At 45.8% G+C, this 16,754-nt stretch overlaps 1 protein-coding gene across 1 annotated transcript; it reads right to left on the reverse strand.

Moving 5' to 3' along the window:
* Nucleotides 1-4,279: 4,279 nt before the first annotated feature.
* Nucleotides 4,280-15,105, reverse strand: hapln1a (hyaluronan and proteoglycan link protein 1a). Its single transcript, XM_084690464.1, has 4 exons — nt 14,785-15,105; nt 8,981-9,355; nt 7,021-7,323; nt 4,280-6,711 (listed from the first exon to the last, which is right to left on the reverse strand). The coding sequence occupies exons 1-4, from the start codon at nt 14,876-14,878 to the stop codon at nt 6,422-6,424; spliced, it is 1,062 nt and encodes a 353-aa protein (XP_084546590.1). The 5' UTR covers nt 14,879-15,105; the 3' UTR covers nt 4,280-6,421.
* Between the last annotated feature and the right edge of the window lie 1,649 nt (nt 15,106-16,754).

Consider the following 16,754-nt stretch of genomic DNA (forward strand, 5'->3'; position numbering starts at 1 on the left):
TTGTGAAAGAACTGTTTCATGAAAACAGACTGCTTTAATAAAAACAGCATTTTCTTATTGTATTTCACCTATTTATTTCATGTATATGTTTATTTTGTCTCTTGTTTGGTCAAAAAACATGAATTAAGCCTTGCTCTTTAACTGTGTCGAGTGGTGATTGCCTTTGTTTGTCAGTAGTACAGTTGTGTCACCAGCAGATAGAGCTATGACACTAATGACTACCCATGACAACCAATAGTCTAATTTTGTTTAGCTGAGTTAGTTATAATGTTGTAGACTCAATGGTATTATTTAACCCATGTTAGAATGGCTTTCTTCTGTAGAAATAACAGTATTATAGCATAGTATGTAGACTGACTAAGTCTCTTAGGACTCCTGTTAAATGTGCCTAAAGAATCCTAAACAGCATACCCAAAGTAAATTGACAGCTGTTTTTGAACTATTTGGAGTAAATGCATGCAAATGGACTCTTCTGAAAGCTGACACTCTGAAGTCATGTTCCTTGTTGTCAGGACCCCTGTCAGTCCTACTGGTGTTGAGTAATAGAAGCTTGAACACAAGGAAAGTGCATGTTTCTATTTCCGCCTAGATTTTGTTTTGAAAACAGAGGCCTGAAGAGGCCTAGAGGTGGTAGGTATTAGCTGGAAGACAGAATTGGACCACAGGTTGAAGCCTTACCCAATTCAAATCAAAAGTCAAACATAATACCACAATATATTCATATTTGACACATCTTTTTATAAGAGTACATCCAGGCGTTTTCTAAAAGGGCCTTTTGGAGACTCCAGAATGACCCTTGTAACCAAGGTAAAATTAGGATAAAAAGGTATAATCGTTATCTCTAATGAAAGGTGGTACTTAGAACTATCATATATAACAGCTAAATCCCTCATTAGTATTACTGAAACACTAAAACTGAAGCATGAACACATTGGAGTGCTTTATCTAATTCCCAGGATTGGCGCACAAAGAACACTGAGGGCCTTATGTACGTACATTCGCAAACGTAGCGTTATTAGCGCCATGGCCAACCCGCAGATTGCGCACGCTGTGATACTTCAGTTTACACCGTATTTACAAAGCATGCAGGTCATCAGGTAATCAGCGCCTTTCTCCGCCCACTATAGCGCACATTGCGAGTATTTAAACGCGCAATTGAATGGGCCTCCTTCTCTCTTTCTATCATGGATCAGCCGCCAAAGTTGAAACAGCGATGACTGTTTCAAATGATCCCAGACATCCCAAGTCTCCCGGAAGGTCCGGGAGGGGAGGGGGGGGGGGGGGGGGGGGTGTACGTGCTGGTTGAGGGGGTACTTCATGCGTCCGGATTGCGTCACGTGGGGGGGGGGGGGGGGGGGCTCCGGGGGCCTCCCGGAAATGAGTTTTTGCAACAAAGAGATGTCTGTGATCCTGATGCCAATATTTGTAATGTAGCGAGAAATTTAACAACTGCTGGAATGGAATGTGAATGCTGAGTCGGATATTTGATGTAATCTTTGATTTCTTCCAGTAACTGTAATATTGCATAACTGCTTAATCTGTAATGCGTAATGATTTCGTGTTCACTCATTTCAAAAAGTGTGATCCTTGTGACAAAAATCCTTTGGCCTTTGTTTTCTTGCTCGGTCAGGCTGCCATTTCACCAGGAGGCATATGTGCATCCTGGTTTACGCCTGCTTTTAAAAAGCGTAGAATTTTCAATGCAAAATAGAGGTGTGCTTTCACAGGCGTTTTTTTGTACATACGCGGAATACATAATTAGGTGCACTTAATGCATCCCCTCCCATCTTTTTATGGGAAACTCCCCTTGACCCTCCTGTGATTGCATATGCATGACACAAAAAGCGCAATTTGCCATTTTCAGTTTCCGCGACAGGCAGTCTGCGCTTTTACCTCAGTGTGCCATGTTTGTACACACCTCGCCATACTTTTATGCGCAAATTGCGAAACAAATAGCCTGAAGTGGGCGCAAAAACGTTAGTACATGAGGCCCTGATTCTGTCAACCATATTGCACAATCAACTTTTATTTTGAAGGCTCCACAACACCTAGCAAATTGGGTATCGCCATTTACAGCTAGCGCTAAGCTACAACGATAACTAGCTCGTTTCAGGGCCAGTCGAAGCCAGTTAGAAAACTGCGTCTGTGCCCAGACCTAGTTGGCTTAGGAGGGCTGTCACCGGGGCATGGAAGCTCTTTTGGTGTCAATCGAAAGGGCAGTGTGTAGCGGCCATTTTAAGAATATCCGTTTGTAGTCGACAAATATCGACTCGATAGTGCGTGAGAGACTGAAATAAAAACAATTGCCGAAGAATGAATGAAGCAACAAGATCGTGGCTTTGTGTGGATATTATTCACTGTTTGGACAACTACTCGACGTGGTTAGATACTTTGGACCTTTGGGAATTACGCAGATGAGGTTTTGATGGGTTACGTGCATACCTGGAACATTCTGAAGTAATGGTAGGTAAGTAAAACGTTTTTCTCTGGCAATGTTGCAGGAAATGTCACCGGACAAAGACGTTGACGGTTCTTACTGTTGCGAGTTGAGCTTGAATTGGTTTATTTCAATGGAAGTACAATAATCGTAGCTTTCCAATGATGTATCATTCGTGTAGCCGTCTAAAAAATATATTAGTTCAGATTGATTGCGTTGTAACTGAGGGAGGGAGGGGCAGCGTTTCTGGCTCGTGGGCGCTCTAGGAACGTGAACAGGTTATAAGTAAAGTATGCATGTGTAACTCCAAATTTCCTAAATATAGGCTACTTTGGGAAAATGTTATTGTTTAGTAGGAATCAAATTGTATAGCTGTATGAGCAACGTGAGCCATAGATTAGTGTGCAGTGGTTCTCACGGTGTCTTTCATACTAATCTTCAATTTCAACACAACCTCCTCCAGTCTTTGAGCTGTGACAACTGCAAAAAATTGTTCTCTCTTATAAAATCTTCAGCATTACATGAGGATCTCTGGAAAGTGGATTATACTTGCTCCAAAAGCCCCTGGACAGACAGACATTCATATGGGAAAACACAGGGATTTGGAGTGTAAATTATAGTGAACAGATGGAACACAAATTGGGGGGAGAATTGGGGTTTTTGCCCAAATGGATGACTGTGCAGAAACAGTAACCTCCATAAATATTCCATTTTGTTTTCCCTCTTTTTTTGTTTTCCAGTAGCATGTGTTAAAGTGCTCCTCTTGGCTGCAACTCAAGTTGATGTGGTTGAGCAGGAAGAAAGTGGCCCAGCTCCCCAGACAGTAAACTGGAGACCCACCAAACAAGACATGTATTTCAGTATTTACCAGTGCATGGACCATATTCCTGGCCTTCGCTGCAGGGATGCTTGCCGAATCTTCACCCTCTGACATGTATTCAGGGACCAGGCATTCATTATACAGTTTCTGTACTTGGAGAAATGTACTCTCTCAGGTTTCTGGTGAATGGTCTTATTTGTGTCGCACAGACAAGCTTTCCATCATTAGAGAGGCAGAGACTTGGAGTGATTACAGAGTACGGAGAGAAACAAACTCCAGTCTTTCTCGTGAAATGCAGGCGTCCCGTTGTGAAAGCAACGAAAAAAGGAAAAAAAAAAGTCTCTCAGCTGCTTCCTCAAGGATAACTGAGGGGTTTCTGGGATTGTTTTCTTCCCCTGAAAAGAGACACAAGTTTTGGAACGGAAATGGGCTCTGGCTGGCCCTGGTTTCCCGATCAACTCAGTCTCTGTCTCAGGCTAATGCGGCGTGACCACAGCTCATTCACCACCCTGGCATGTCAGACACCTCGGAACTTCATCTGGGTATCTGAGACGAGACAGAAACGTGCGTCATATGAGCGGGTTACTCCTTCTCCTCAGATGAACACACACATGTAACAGAGTAGAAGGCACACCAACATGCATTCATACATACATACACACACACCAACACACACGCACGCACGCACACACACACTACACCCAATCTGGAAATCTGTGTGTAAAACGCAAAAAAAAAATAAAAAATGGTCTTCATTAATACTTTTGGAAGAGGCTATTGTGCGATCTTCTCAAATCAGACAGTGGACTTTTGGTTGTGTGAACACTCTTTTTCATAAATTGAGCCTTGTAATGAACACTGTTGCACGTACTGAAGTTTACTTGAACTCAACCCCATCTGCACATTGTTTACCAAGATCAATAGTGTCATGCTGTGTTGCGCCATAAAAGGAACCTGAATCCATGTCAGTAACACCCTTTAAACTGTGGTGCATTTTATGAATAAAGTCACGGCTGCGACGGTTTTTATTTAAACAACTTTTATTTTGTGTTTGGTCTTTTGTTTGAAAAGGTACATGACATTAGTATACCCCCTCAAAAAAAGAAAACCGCCATCAAGTGTTGTGGCATGAAGAGACGGCGAAGATGGGGCAACTCTGCAATGTTTATTAGTTCACTTTTTGTTTCCGTGAAACCAGATTTGACCAATTCAGCTGCAAGCAACCTTTACACTATACTGTAGTTACCAGACGTGACAAAGAGAGAGAGAGGGCTGAATGCAAAACAAAAAAAGGAAAAGCAAGACAAACATTCAGTTCTTCAGTTATATTATACACTGCATAGATCATTGTTGGCTGGTGGTACTGGCTTTCTTAGTTGGTTACTCCCTAGTTATCAAGCACAATTGAGATGCAGAGAAGCTGTTTGAGTTGAATTTCTACTATCTTTCTCACAGTTACTTTGAGCCTCAAGCTCCCACTAGCTACTGCCCATTGATCCCTAGTTTAGAAATTGGGCCTCTAAGGATCCAAATCATTTAGAACATTTGGTCGTGTGATATCCTCTCATAAAGTTTATTCTGTTCAGCTGAATGGATGGTTATGGCAAGCCCTACATTTAATGAACTGTTACATGAAGTTAAACCATACCAAAGACTGAACAGAATATGAGTTGAGTTTCCCTTTTTTGCTTTGAAGGTGCTTTGAAGGATCCCCCAAATTGTGTTGGGTCACTCACAAAATGGTCATCTTGAAACCATTACTGTGAGTCTGTGAGGGCGTTGTGTGCCTTGTGTTTGCAACTCCTCGTAACCTAAGCAACTTTGTGGGATCGACTGGACTCTGCGTGAGCAGCAGTTTGGATTGGTGTTGATCTTTAGTTGGCTGCCGTTCCAGTGTGACACACATACGGCTGCTACCGCTGCCAATTGCAAGTGTCCGATTACCTCACGGCGAGCAAGGATGAAATGTAATTCTGATGCAATTGTAATTTACTCTTGGCTGTGGATACGAGTCTGGGGATGATGTCGGGTTTGAGGAGAATTAGTATGGACGACATGGAAAAACATTACCAAAAATGTATGTCTGAGACTGTCATTTATCACACACTGTACATACAAGCTAATGTAAGGGATGATATGGCATCGTTGAGAAACAGTAACACAGACATTTAAAAAGAGTAAAAATACAATATGCCATGACAAACGAGACAAAGGAGAGAAAAAATGACACAGGCAAGACAAATTAGAAAATACAAACTGTTTGTTAAAAAAAGCAACTCTTATGGTTACATTTGTTAAATGATGTGTGAAACCTGATTATCCCCTCATCCTAGTTATCCATGGATGGTTGGTAACAGTCTTGGAAACAAACATTCATTTCACCTCTGAACAGAATCTTGGAGAGATTAACAGGACTGCTGTGGAACAGGACCCTTCAGGGTTTTGAGAAGGGGGGAACAGGGTTTTAAGTAGTGAAATCCATATGAAGAAACAACTGGCAAAAAGTGACATCCAGAGGGGAGAGGAGAAATAACTTTTTAACTTTCCAAAAACTCATATTGAACACACCTTTACCCAGTTATTTGTATTTTTATGTGCAGCATTGCCAGCCTATTTGACACTGCTTTGTGAAAGACACAATATGAGAGTTTTGTGTTTACGTAACTGTGTAAGTGTTAGTCTTATATGAATAATTGCATGTTACTGCCTTTTTTTTTTTTTTTTACTTCAAATGTTATCTATTAGCTTATGCACAGGAGGACACCTGCTCTAGATATTTTCTCCCTTTCACAAATCTATATATGGAAGACAAACCAAACTCGGATGCTGTTTCACAATCATCCCGTTTCTGTCTCTGTCACAAAGTTTGACCAAAGTGCAGTGTTTTGTATGGACTGTGTGTAACATTGACAGACTATTACATAGAATGGTGAAAAGCTACAAAATATACGAGGATCATTGCAGTATGAAAATTAGCTTTTACAGTATTCATTCTTTTGTAAGAATAAAAACAAAAAAAGGTTATCACAGTTTTGGTAAGGTAATGAGCTCATGCTTAGTTCATGCGAGTTAAGTCCTGACATGTAGCTGTCTTTTATTGCTGTCGTTGTTTATCGTTGTTTCTCTTTGGTGGTTGCGTCGGCCCGATGCTGAGCCTCCCGCCCTCACTGCTGCCGTTTGAAGCAGTACACGCCGTAAAGCTTCTGCTTCTTGTCGGGGAAGCCCACGAAACGCACAGCGGCCTCGGTGGGACTGCAGTTCTTCCGGGGTCTGGAGATGGGGTAGCGGACGCTTCCGTCGGCGAGCCAGCCGGAGTCGCAGCGGTCGTAGCCGTGCAGCTTCCACGCGGCGAACATGTGACCCACTTTGGCGATCTCGGCGCCGTCGTCCTGGCATGCCTGCACGGCCTCATCAAAGGACAGCCTCAAGGGTTGGACCAACCAATAAAAATGACCTGAGGGGGCAGACAAAAATTTTCAGATTTTATTATTCTTTCTTGTATTATTATGCATAGTAATTATACCATATGATTAACTTTGGCAAATAACAAAGATAAAATATGTTAATAATTCATCTTTTACCAATACCTACACTGAGTTCACATCCATAAATAATTGTTTAAATTACAGTGAGACTGACAAATGAGCCATAACCACTCAGTCTGCTTCACTGCTTCAATAACAAAGTGTCTGAATATTCTTGCTGTTTTTGGCCCAATCAACCCCCTAAAATATGATGCCACTACAATAAATCATGGACTTGCCGTTAAGAGCTGAGGTGAAACAGAAGACATCGTAGCGGCTCTTGGACTTGTCTCGCTGGCCATAGTTCCTGAGTCCGGCCCCGGAGTTGGTGCCTCCGCAGGGTTCTCTGGGGTTGGTGATGGGGTACTGGACGGAGCCGTCGTTCAGCCAGCCGGCGTTGCACCAGTCCAGACCGCTCCTCCAGGCCTCGTAGAGCTGGTCGAAGTTGGCCACCTCGGCATCCTGTCCCTGGCAGGCCTGCTCGGCGTCGTGGAAGTTGAGGTTGTAGCGGCCCAGGCGAGGAGAGTAGGGGAACACCACACCTGGATGAGACAGAGGAGGACCGAACCGTCACCTCAGTAGACTTCACGTCCTCACGACTCAATGGGAACCCTCAAAGGAAACGATGTCACACATCATAATAAAGTGACATGGCATAACATGATAAACACAAGCATGTGGATGTTCTGTACAGTCATTTATAATCTGAAGGGAACAGTCGGGTCCATTCATTGGCAACATATTCCTTTTTATGGAGGTATTATGTAAGAGTTTTTCGTTTATTTTTCAGATGCTCATTGTCAATCTGATTTATAGATCCGACCTTGCAGTGTGGGTTGAAGAGTGTGTGTGGTCTCTCGTATATACCGAAGGGAATAATGCATTTGCTGACATATGATTTGATGTGTTAGTGAGTTTCAGGCCTATTACTCTTTCCAGCGAGTTTGGAGTGTTGAAGGAGCAACCATCTCCACAGGGGCGAGACTGAAGCTAACTGCCTCATTTCGCGTCTGTCTGCCCCTCAGCAGGGAATGAACAGCTCATCTCACGCGAGCTGAAAGGTGTTACCTCAACTGCCTATTCCAAAAGTGTTTAATTACTTGGCTAAAATAGAAAGACAACTTACCAGGCCAGACTCACACACACACACACTGCCATACTTGCTACTTTTTTTAGAGATTGTGTTTTCCGAAGACATTATCTAAGGGAATTTGTAACTTCCCCCAACTGACAAATTGAGCATTTGCCCACTTCCAAGCATAAGGTCTACATCCACACCAGTCCATGGATCTAGTTTGAATATAACTCTGTGGTTGGTATAAGCCAACATCACAGATGTTCAACTGGTTTTGCACATTACTAACAATGAATCCCATAGTGGTCCGCAGTGAGTTGGAGAGCTGGCTACAGTGTTGTCAGATGTGGAACTGCCCCAAGTAAGTTCACATTTGATTTGATTATCCAGAATCAAAGCTTTACATTGGACGTGACTGTGACTGTGCCAATGTTAACAATGGCTAGTTGTGTCAGACTGTTTTGATTATGGCTAGAGATCCTGCTTTTGTTCCCACTGAGCCAAATCTGCTCTGGAGGTCTTGGCCCAGACTAGAAACTACTACGATCATGTAATAGGACTGGATGCATGAAGACTGCTGACTCAGTTTTACCAATACAATGTAAAACAAGTAAAGAACTGCTTTTCTTTGTTATATAATATACAGTATTTGTGCATTGTGTACTCAGAAAGGACAAGAGTCTATTCATGATCATTCAAGTGAAATGAATGAGTTGGATGTTTCCGAAAGTTGGGGCGATGGATTAGATCAACTGGAAAATTAGTTTTACATTACTGCTGTTACAAGCTGCTCACGGTCAATCAGGAAAATATAGAATTACTTCGCAGAGAAAATGAACAAAGAGCAGTTGGCTCTTTCATCTTTCTCGACAGATTACGATGTTGAAATGAATGAACTCAAGAAACCCCAAAGGAACCTCGGGAGATGTTGATGTGTGGACTAACGTCTCCAAACGGATTCCTTTTCACCCGATGCAATTATTGAAAATATCAACAGGGTGACACAAACAGACAGCGTTCTCATACATACTGTAAGACAGGGACATCCTGTCCTACCCATGAAGTGATGAGATGAAGCCCATGCGAGCTGAGGAGCCGAGTATAAAACAAAAGGGAGGATTTACCATTGCTTTGGCCCGACACCTCCAAGGTCACATCCTGAATGGTGTCGTCCATGCCGTCGATGACCTCGCAGCGGTATTTCCCCATGTCGTCCCGGGAGACGTTTTCGATGACCAGCGAGGCGTCGTCCTGGTCGGCCTCCTGTAGGCGGATTCGTCCGTTGTAGTTCCCGTAGCTCTTCTTGTGGAAGCCCATGGACACCAGCACGTCCTCCTCCGTGCTCTCGTCGTCCGACAACTTGGTCCACTTCACCCTCATGCCGGTGCTGCCGAAGGCCATGCCAAACATTCGGTGGAGCTGGCAAGGCAGAGTGACGTTTCCGCCGGGGGCGGCGAGCAGCCTCACCCCAGTGCCGATGTCCGGCGGAGGTCCACTCCCTGGGAGGGGAGGGGGAGGGGGGGGAGATTTTGGAGAGGAAACTGCATTACACGGTTGTCTTTTTTTGATGTCGTATCTAGAGTTGAGTGGCAGTTTTTTCTTCAAACGTGAAATCAACATGTTGGTTCTACCGCTGGCTGACTGGATTGCAAACACATGAAACGGACTGAAGATTGATCGCAGAACTGTGGCTTGGCGTATGTGGTTAGCTACTAAGTATCATTGGAACGGAATGGCCCAACTAAAACGTCCCATAAAATGACCTCTCTGCTTTTTTGAACTTTTTGAAACCATTGATGACTATGTTTTGGTAGAGAACAACAATAACAATTGCTGCCAGTTGAAATAGAATGCCTTGTAAAGTAAACTCCAATCCCTCTTATTTCGGCTTGCCATTAAAACATCATGCTTTTTTCTAACAACCAAACCTTGGATTGTGAAGTAAACTCACTATAAACTGCATGGCTATCATTATCCCCAAAACCTGTTTCATCTACATTATATAGTATTGGATGAGGTCTACATTTTGAAAAAGAGCTTTCATGTAGGGAAACATGTTGGTTGTATTTACAGCAGAGTTACAGTCGCACACACTACAAACGTACATACACACACTCTCAGACACACAAACAAACACACACACACTGCAGAGGCCAGACTAAGCTCTGTCATCAAAGTGGCCCCGGGGCCCTGATTAGAGTCATCTCTCTTTGGGCATTAGCCAGTCTCCCTTCGGCCCCTGGACCCAATCAGCAGCAGCAGGCTGAATACGGACCCAGCCGCACCACAGCCAGCACCGCCACTTATCAGGCTCCAGGTTGTTTCGCATTAACCCCCAGGATCAAATGTTTATCTTTCATCCGCCCCAGCTGACTTGTGTAAAACATGACCCGGGCATCCCGCCAAGGCATGGAAACAAAGTCCTCTATTCAGACCCCCCCCCCCCCAACCCCCGCCCCCCCCCTTAAAAAAAAAAAAGGTGACAACTACGGGTTAGCAAAAACAGGCTGTTTGTTCTCGCACACTTAGAGGTCTGAGTCATTCTTTTCCTCTCCCTCTCTCCCTCTTTATCCTTCCATGCCCACCAGGCCACCATTCAGTTCAAGGAAGCCGGTACCATTAGATATTCCTAATGCATTCCCACAATCTCCCTGGCCTCCAGGGCTGGGAAGTCCTTCCAGGCTGGGCTGCCCTCAGGGACCCCCACAGCGTGACTGCCAGGCTACTCAGCCCAGGGACTACCTAATGGATGCACTTGACCCATGACCCCTACACCACAGTATCTGTCCTGACTAGTAAAAGCTGGAGTATTGCCAGAAGATGTACAGTTCCCTGGGCAACTCCACGCACAAGTTACAAATAGTTTCTCCTTTCGGTTGGATACATTTAAACCCTATTTCAATCTACAAACTAGGTTGATATATCACAATTTAATGACCCCGTACAAATGGAATTGGCATGGAAATGGGTTCTCAGAATGAAAAACAGGGGATTGATTGTTTTTGTGTAACCAAAGCCAAAACATTGTTTGGCAGGTTTGGACCCCGTATCCCTTGTTGCAGAGCTTGCCTGCAGATGTTATGCAACTTTTCGTAACAAATCAAAACGAGTTCCATTTCAGAATCATACAGTTCGAAGGGTCTTACATTAATTTGTAATGTATTTAGAGCAGAACATTTCTCATTTTCTTGTGCGTGCAGCAATCAGTCTCTTTCCACATCTCTCTTTCTTTATCCGTCTCTCCCCCCCAAAGACTCTTTGCTGCATCTGTCTGTCTGGCCAGCCCTCTCACTGAAAGTCCCATGTCTACATCCCTGCAGGCCTCTCCATCCTCACCAACAGCCATGACCGGAAAAACAGTTCCTCTGGCTCCTCAACAAGCAAAACCTTTCCCACATGTGCCATTACGGATGCAAGGAATCACTACCAGGCAGTCTGGGTTTGCTGCCTTCCGCTCTGATCCGCCATGACCCACCTCCCCCTCCGCCCGGTCTCACCCATGTACGTCCCGCTACCTACCCTGCCCCATCCCCCCCCCCCCGCCCCTGACCTCTCTCACATGGTGGACACATGGCTGGACTTTATGATACGGCCAACGCCATGTCAGTGGCCTGCCATCGTGTGGAGTGATTTAATGAACAGAAGCTGTGCTGTTAAATTCTTCTTTTTTCCCCCACCTCTAACCCTTCCTCCTAAGAAAAAAAAAAGATTTCCTTTGGGTTTGTTCCACCACTATCACCCCCCACCCCCCAACCTCACACACACACTTCCAGACACCTCACTTCCAGCCAGGCAATGAGACCAGACACACACACCTCACACTTTATGAGGCAGAACTGACCAATCCCTTTCTGCTGCCAATCTCAGCTGAAACAATGCAAAGCTCTTTGAACGTCCCTCGATCTCGCACGGATTACTCACGGCTTCTCTCTGCCCCATAAACTCTATGCTTGGGGAGCCACTGATGGGAGTTGTGATTGGAAACTGAACGCCCTGAATGACAACATCAGTCTTCAAACCCGCGGGTACCATGACAACGTCAGCTCCTCCTCGCCAGCCCGACTCACCGGGTGATTTACGCCGAACCATTTCCGATTCTGATGGGGCAAAGATTCGCACCAAGAATAATGGAGTTCCTTGTCTTGTTTTTTCTTGGAAACATTGTTCCAGATTAATGGGCCCATCATCGTCTGGTTGTGATTTCCAGTGCTCAGACGTGTGGTTGAGGAATGGGAAGTACATGGGGGAAACTAAGACATCACATGGGATGGTTGGATCCAGACTCCAGGACCATACACCGTACAAAAGATACCCTGCACAAAGAATAGCCACACACAGCAAGTCGAAGGAAGAGATACACGACTATCCACGGAGGAGAGCCGACACACAAAAGCACATTGTGACGGACAGATATATAGACACGCAGACATGCCTGCGGTCGGGAGAGAAACGGAGGGAAAATCGTTTTTTTTTTTTTAAGAGTTCTTCCACGCTGTTTCCTGCTACCTCAGTTACCAGTGGATATATGGCCCTCTGGGAGAATGTGCCCCCAATCCCTGAACACATTAAGTGACAACCTGGCATGTATTTAGGCTTATTGGCAAGGGGAGTCCTTTTCCCCGTCTGTCCTTTGTCACACCATGGCTTATTTATATAAGGCTGTTCCTGTGAGGTCGAGGGTCACCACCAATGGCCATAGCCACACCCTTTCTCACAGAATATTTTCTTTAAGGAGACGGGGGGAGAGGAAATAAAAGAGGAGATTAAGTAAATGAACACATGTGTGCGACAATAAAAATAAAAAAAAGGAAAAGCACTGGCCAAGACCTACTGCCATTTTACGACCATGCACAATTCTCTCTCACTCCGTAAAGACGACACACTACTCAGCGATTGAAAACAGCTGCTTCTTTGAGGGGTAGCAACATGAAACTATAAATTTACTGTAACATCATAATGGTCCAAGTGACACGTATATGTTCAGAGTCTGCAGGCATTTAACAGTGTAGTTAACAATCCTTTGTAAAGTTTGCCCATTAGCGGTGCCAGAGAAGTCAAAGAGGTTGAGTACATTAGCAACTAATTACCCAGTCTTAATCTGCAAGGATATACAGGGCGAGATAGTATGTTACACAGCTGTACTGTGTATGTCATTGAACACACCCTAACACAGAGCTTCTAGACATGGTACGCTTTACAACATCCTACATTTCTGCAGGCAGACTGAGTCAATATGTTGAGGGAATTAACAACCACAGCTGTGACCAGACACTCATCTACACACACACACACACACACACACACACACACACGGCAACAAATGTGGACTCAGAAAGTACACAAAGCACATGGGTACACTTGCAGGCGCACACACATGCTGGGCATGTTAAACTAATATCATCTTGATACCCTGGCGGTTATTCATGTCTTACAAATCAGAAGTACATCAGTTTGATTTACTGTATCTGTTTTCACTCATCATCCATAAAACACACAAAAGCAATGCTCCACAGTCCAGACGACACAACCCATACCAGCTGGTCTTCTGAGCCCCAAGCTATGTTTCCAGCCCCAATCCCAAGCCCTAATCCTTAGCCCTGGCCCTAGCCCTAGAACTAGTTAGAGACCCAAACCTTAGCCCTGACACTAGCCCAATCCTAGCCCCAGCCCCAGCCTAAACTTCAGACTCAGCCCCAGATGCCAAAAAAAAAAAAAAAAAACGCTCAGAGTGATGAGACCATGAGCTCAGAGGGAAAGGGAGAGTCATTTGGACCGAGTTCAGCAAAGGGCTCTATACATTTCAGTGCGGTTGTTAATCTTAACTCCAGTCCTGTCAGGCTGCATGTGACGCAGAGCATTTCCAAACGCTCGGAGGGTCTGGGTGAGTCAGAGGAGCAGGCACACCCCTGGAATAAGCATACATCAAGACCTCTCCATATGGCCAGTATAAAGATCTACTGTATGGACGAGGGCTGTGCCGGCCAGAGTCAAGGCTCTGACATCATTCGGCTAGAAACACAAACACACTCACTCACACTTACACACACACACACACACACACACACACACCTTCAGTATGACATCATGAGGCCACAGGAGTGGAGGGGGTACTTTACACAGAAGGGGCAGCTCCTCATCTCCATACCCTGAGACCAGACATACACCTAGACACACACTTTCCCAGAACTAACAACTCTTTTGATTTGCTGGGCAACAACAATAACCAATATTACGGTGTGCTTGCAATATCATTTTTGTTCGATCCATCCTATTTCTCTGTTGGTGAATTTTTTGTTGTTGTTGAGGGAAACCTTGCTTTTCAATGTACAGATGGGATTTGAAATGAGACCGAGATGTAATGGCTCCCATTCAATCTATGGATGGGGGGGGGGAAATTGCGGACAAAAATGGCCACAGAGAAAATCACCCAGAACACTTCATTTCCGATGCAAAAAAAATGACACGTAATTTTCGGCATTAACCCCATTTCCCTCATAGTTGTACAGAGTGAGTCATTTTGTGTGTAAAACCAGTAGTCTGGCCCCAATCCACTGGGGTGGGCAGAGGGCCTCTCGGAGTGACAGGGTGATTTATCCTCAGCCAGCGAGAGCTGGGAGAAGAGAGCCAGAGAGTCAGTAGTGACTCATTCTGTGGATGGCACCCCAGAGAGGTTTCCATTACCAGACACCACAATGACCCTGCTGTTGCATGAGTCTGTCATACCATTTCACTGAGCTCCAACACAGCCCTCATACAGTACATGTGAGTGCATTCACACACGCACACAAAGGAGACGCGCAAACGCACGCTGCATTTACACGGATGGGGGGGGCACGAGCAGGCATACAGAAATGAACACACACACACACACATAGAGAGACGAGACTCTCTGCACACCCTACACACACACACACACGTTTCATCTTACCTGTGATTGGACGAGCAGTGCTGTTGGCTACATCACTGTACACACAGCCGGCCAGGCTGAGGGAAAGCAATGCGGTGCATAGCAGACTCATCATTTTCTTGTCTTTGTTTTTTTTTGTATTTTTTTTCTCACACCAGAGGGCCTTAAGACTGGAAATGCCCAAAGAGGTGCACCAAAAAAGAAGATAAAAAAAAAAGAGAGAGAAATGCACAGAATAATTTGCTCAGTAGCAAAGGTAGTCTGAGGAAGAGAGTTCTTTGTTCTGTGCCAGTGTCCCTGGTGCAGCAGCTGCCGATGGTGCTACAGGAAAGTTTGGGCTCCTCAGAGGTCCAGACAAGTGCCTTTTATTGTATCCCGGCATGACTGAGACCACTCCCCCTGCCCTCAGACAGAGAGAGAGAGAGAGAGCCCATCACCCTCCACAGCTCCATAGAGACTCCCCTCAGCAACGCCGTACCCCCTCTCTCCCCCCTCTGTTCCCGCTGTCCCAGAGGAGCGGGGGAGACGTGCATCAGAGTCAGACTGCCTTCAAACGCATCTCTGCACCTTCTTCCCCCGAGCCCGGAGGGATCGTTCCGCAAGGAAACGCTTTCACCTCAAAGGGAAAAATCACAATGTCGTCAAAAAAGAGTGACAAAATCACCAAACTCAAAGTTTGACTTGTTCTTTTCTTTGTGTTTGCGGTGTGACCGTTCCACAACAATGCCAGACCATGTTCCGTAGCCTGGAACACGGCGTTGGTCCCCGGTAATGAGCCTTTCTTACGGTGCAGTGTTCGATTTGGAGAGCTTTACGTTCCCAACGTGTGAGCAGGCAGAGGGCACCTTTACTGCTGAGACTGGGGAGCAAAGTACCTTAAATAGAGGCTGCGCCCTCCTGCCCTGGGTGGCTGAGGGACCCCCATGGGATCAGGGTTGGGCTGACGTGTGCCCCGACGATTGATATTTCTCTCATTTCCATGTCCAATAATGACTCGAGCCCCTGTAAAACGAAGCGGGTTGCAGAATGACGCCAAACACGTTTACAGACCATATGGTGTTTTCTAATGCATGACTTTCTTTGGCGGGACATCACTCATCCCCACCAACTCTTCTTGTCTGTGCCTCGTTTTCCATCCCAAAATGTGACAGCCTTTACAGTAAAAAAAAGTGCTTATGGTCTATTTTTATTGGCACACACACAACACGCGAGTTGCTCTTTTGCAGAGGTGGCGCACAACGGCTGACTAGATAGGGGACCCGACTAGATAGTGTCCACTCCACTGAAGAGGTTTCCACATTTAAACTGTAATCTCTGGAGGTCTCCTGGTCTGGGCTGTTTCCTTTCCATGGATGGGGATGGCTGTGTGGTTCCAGGGATGGGTGGGTGTGGGGGGTGGGAGGTTTGTCTGGGCAGGGCTGTGTGTGGGTGTGGCTGACTTGGGCGTGGGGAAGGGGGCAGGGGGGGGGGGCGGGGGGCATGTGTGGTCTCTCCTAATCGTTTTCTCAGGCGTCCAGCCCGGACGGGTATTTGAGTGACAGCAGCGCCGAGGGAGGAGGGACACGGCGCAGGTGGCGCGGGCCTCCTCCATCACTGGAGTTGTTACAGCTGGGGGAAACTCAAACGTGTCTGCCGCTGTGTCTCTCTCCCTCAACCCTCGCTGTCTCTCTCCCTCCCCTCCCTCTCTTTTTTACACCCCTCCAGGGTTGTGACAACACCCGTGCCCCCTGAGAACACAGTGAGCCCCTGCCGTCCCGACTGAAGCCCCAGTTGTCGACTCACATCCTCCACGCTCTGACGTCTGAAGCCACTGGAGGTGCTGGACGTCTGAAGCCACTGGAGGTGCTGGACGTCTGAAGCCACTGGAGGTGCTGGAGTGCTTAAATAGGCCGGTCATCCCGCCTGCCTGGCACACAGTCCAGAAGATGAACAAAGACGACGCAAGCTCCCCATCTCGTGGTACAATCCTTGCACTCCTTGCCGTAAGAGTG

This window comes from Hypomesus nipponensis, chromosome 24, assembly GCF_054491055.1.
Source record: "Hypomesus nipponensis isolate SF chromosome 24, ASM5449105v1, whole genome shotgun sequence".
Classification (NCBI taxonomy): Eukaryota; Metazoa; Chordata; class Actinopteri; order Osmeriformes; family Osmeridae; genus Hypomesus; species Hypomesus nipponensis.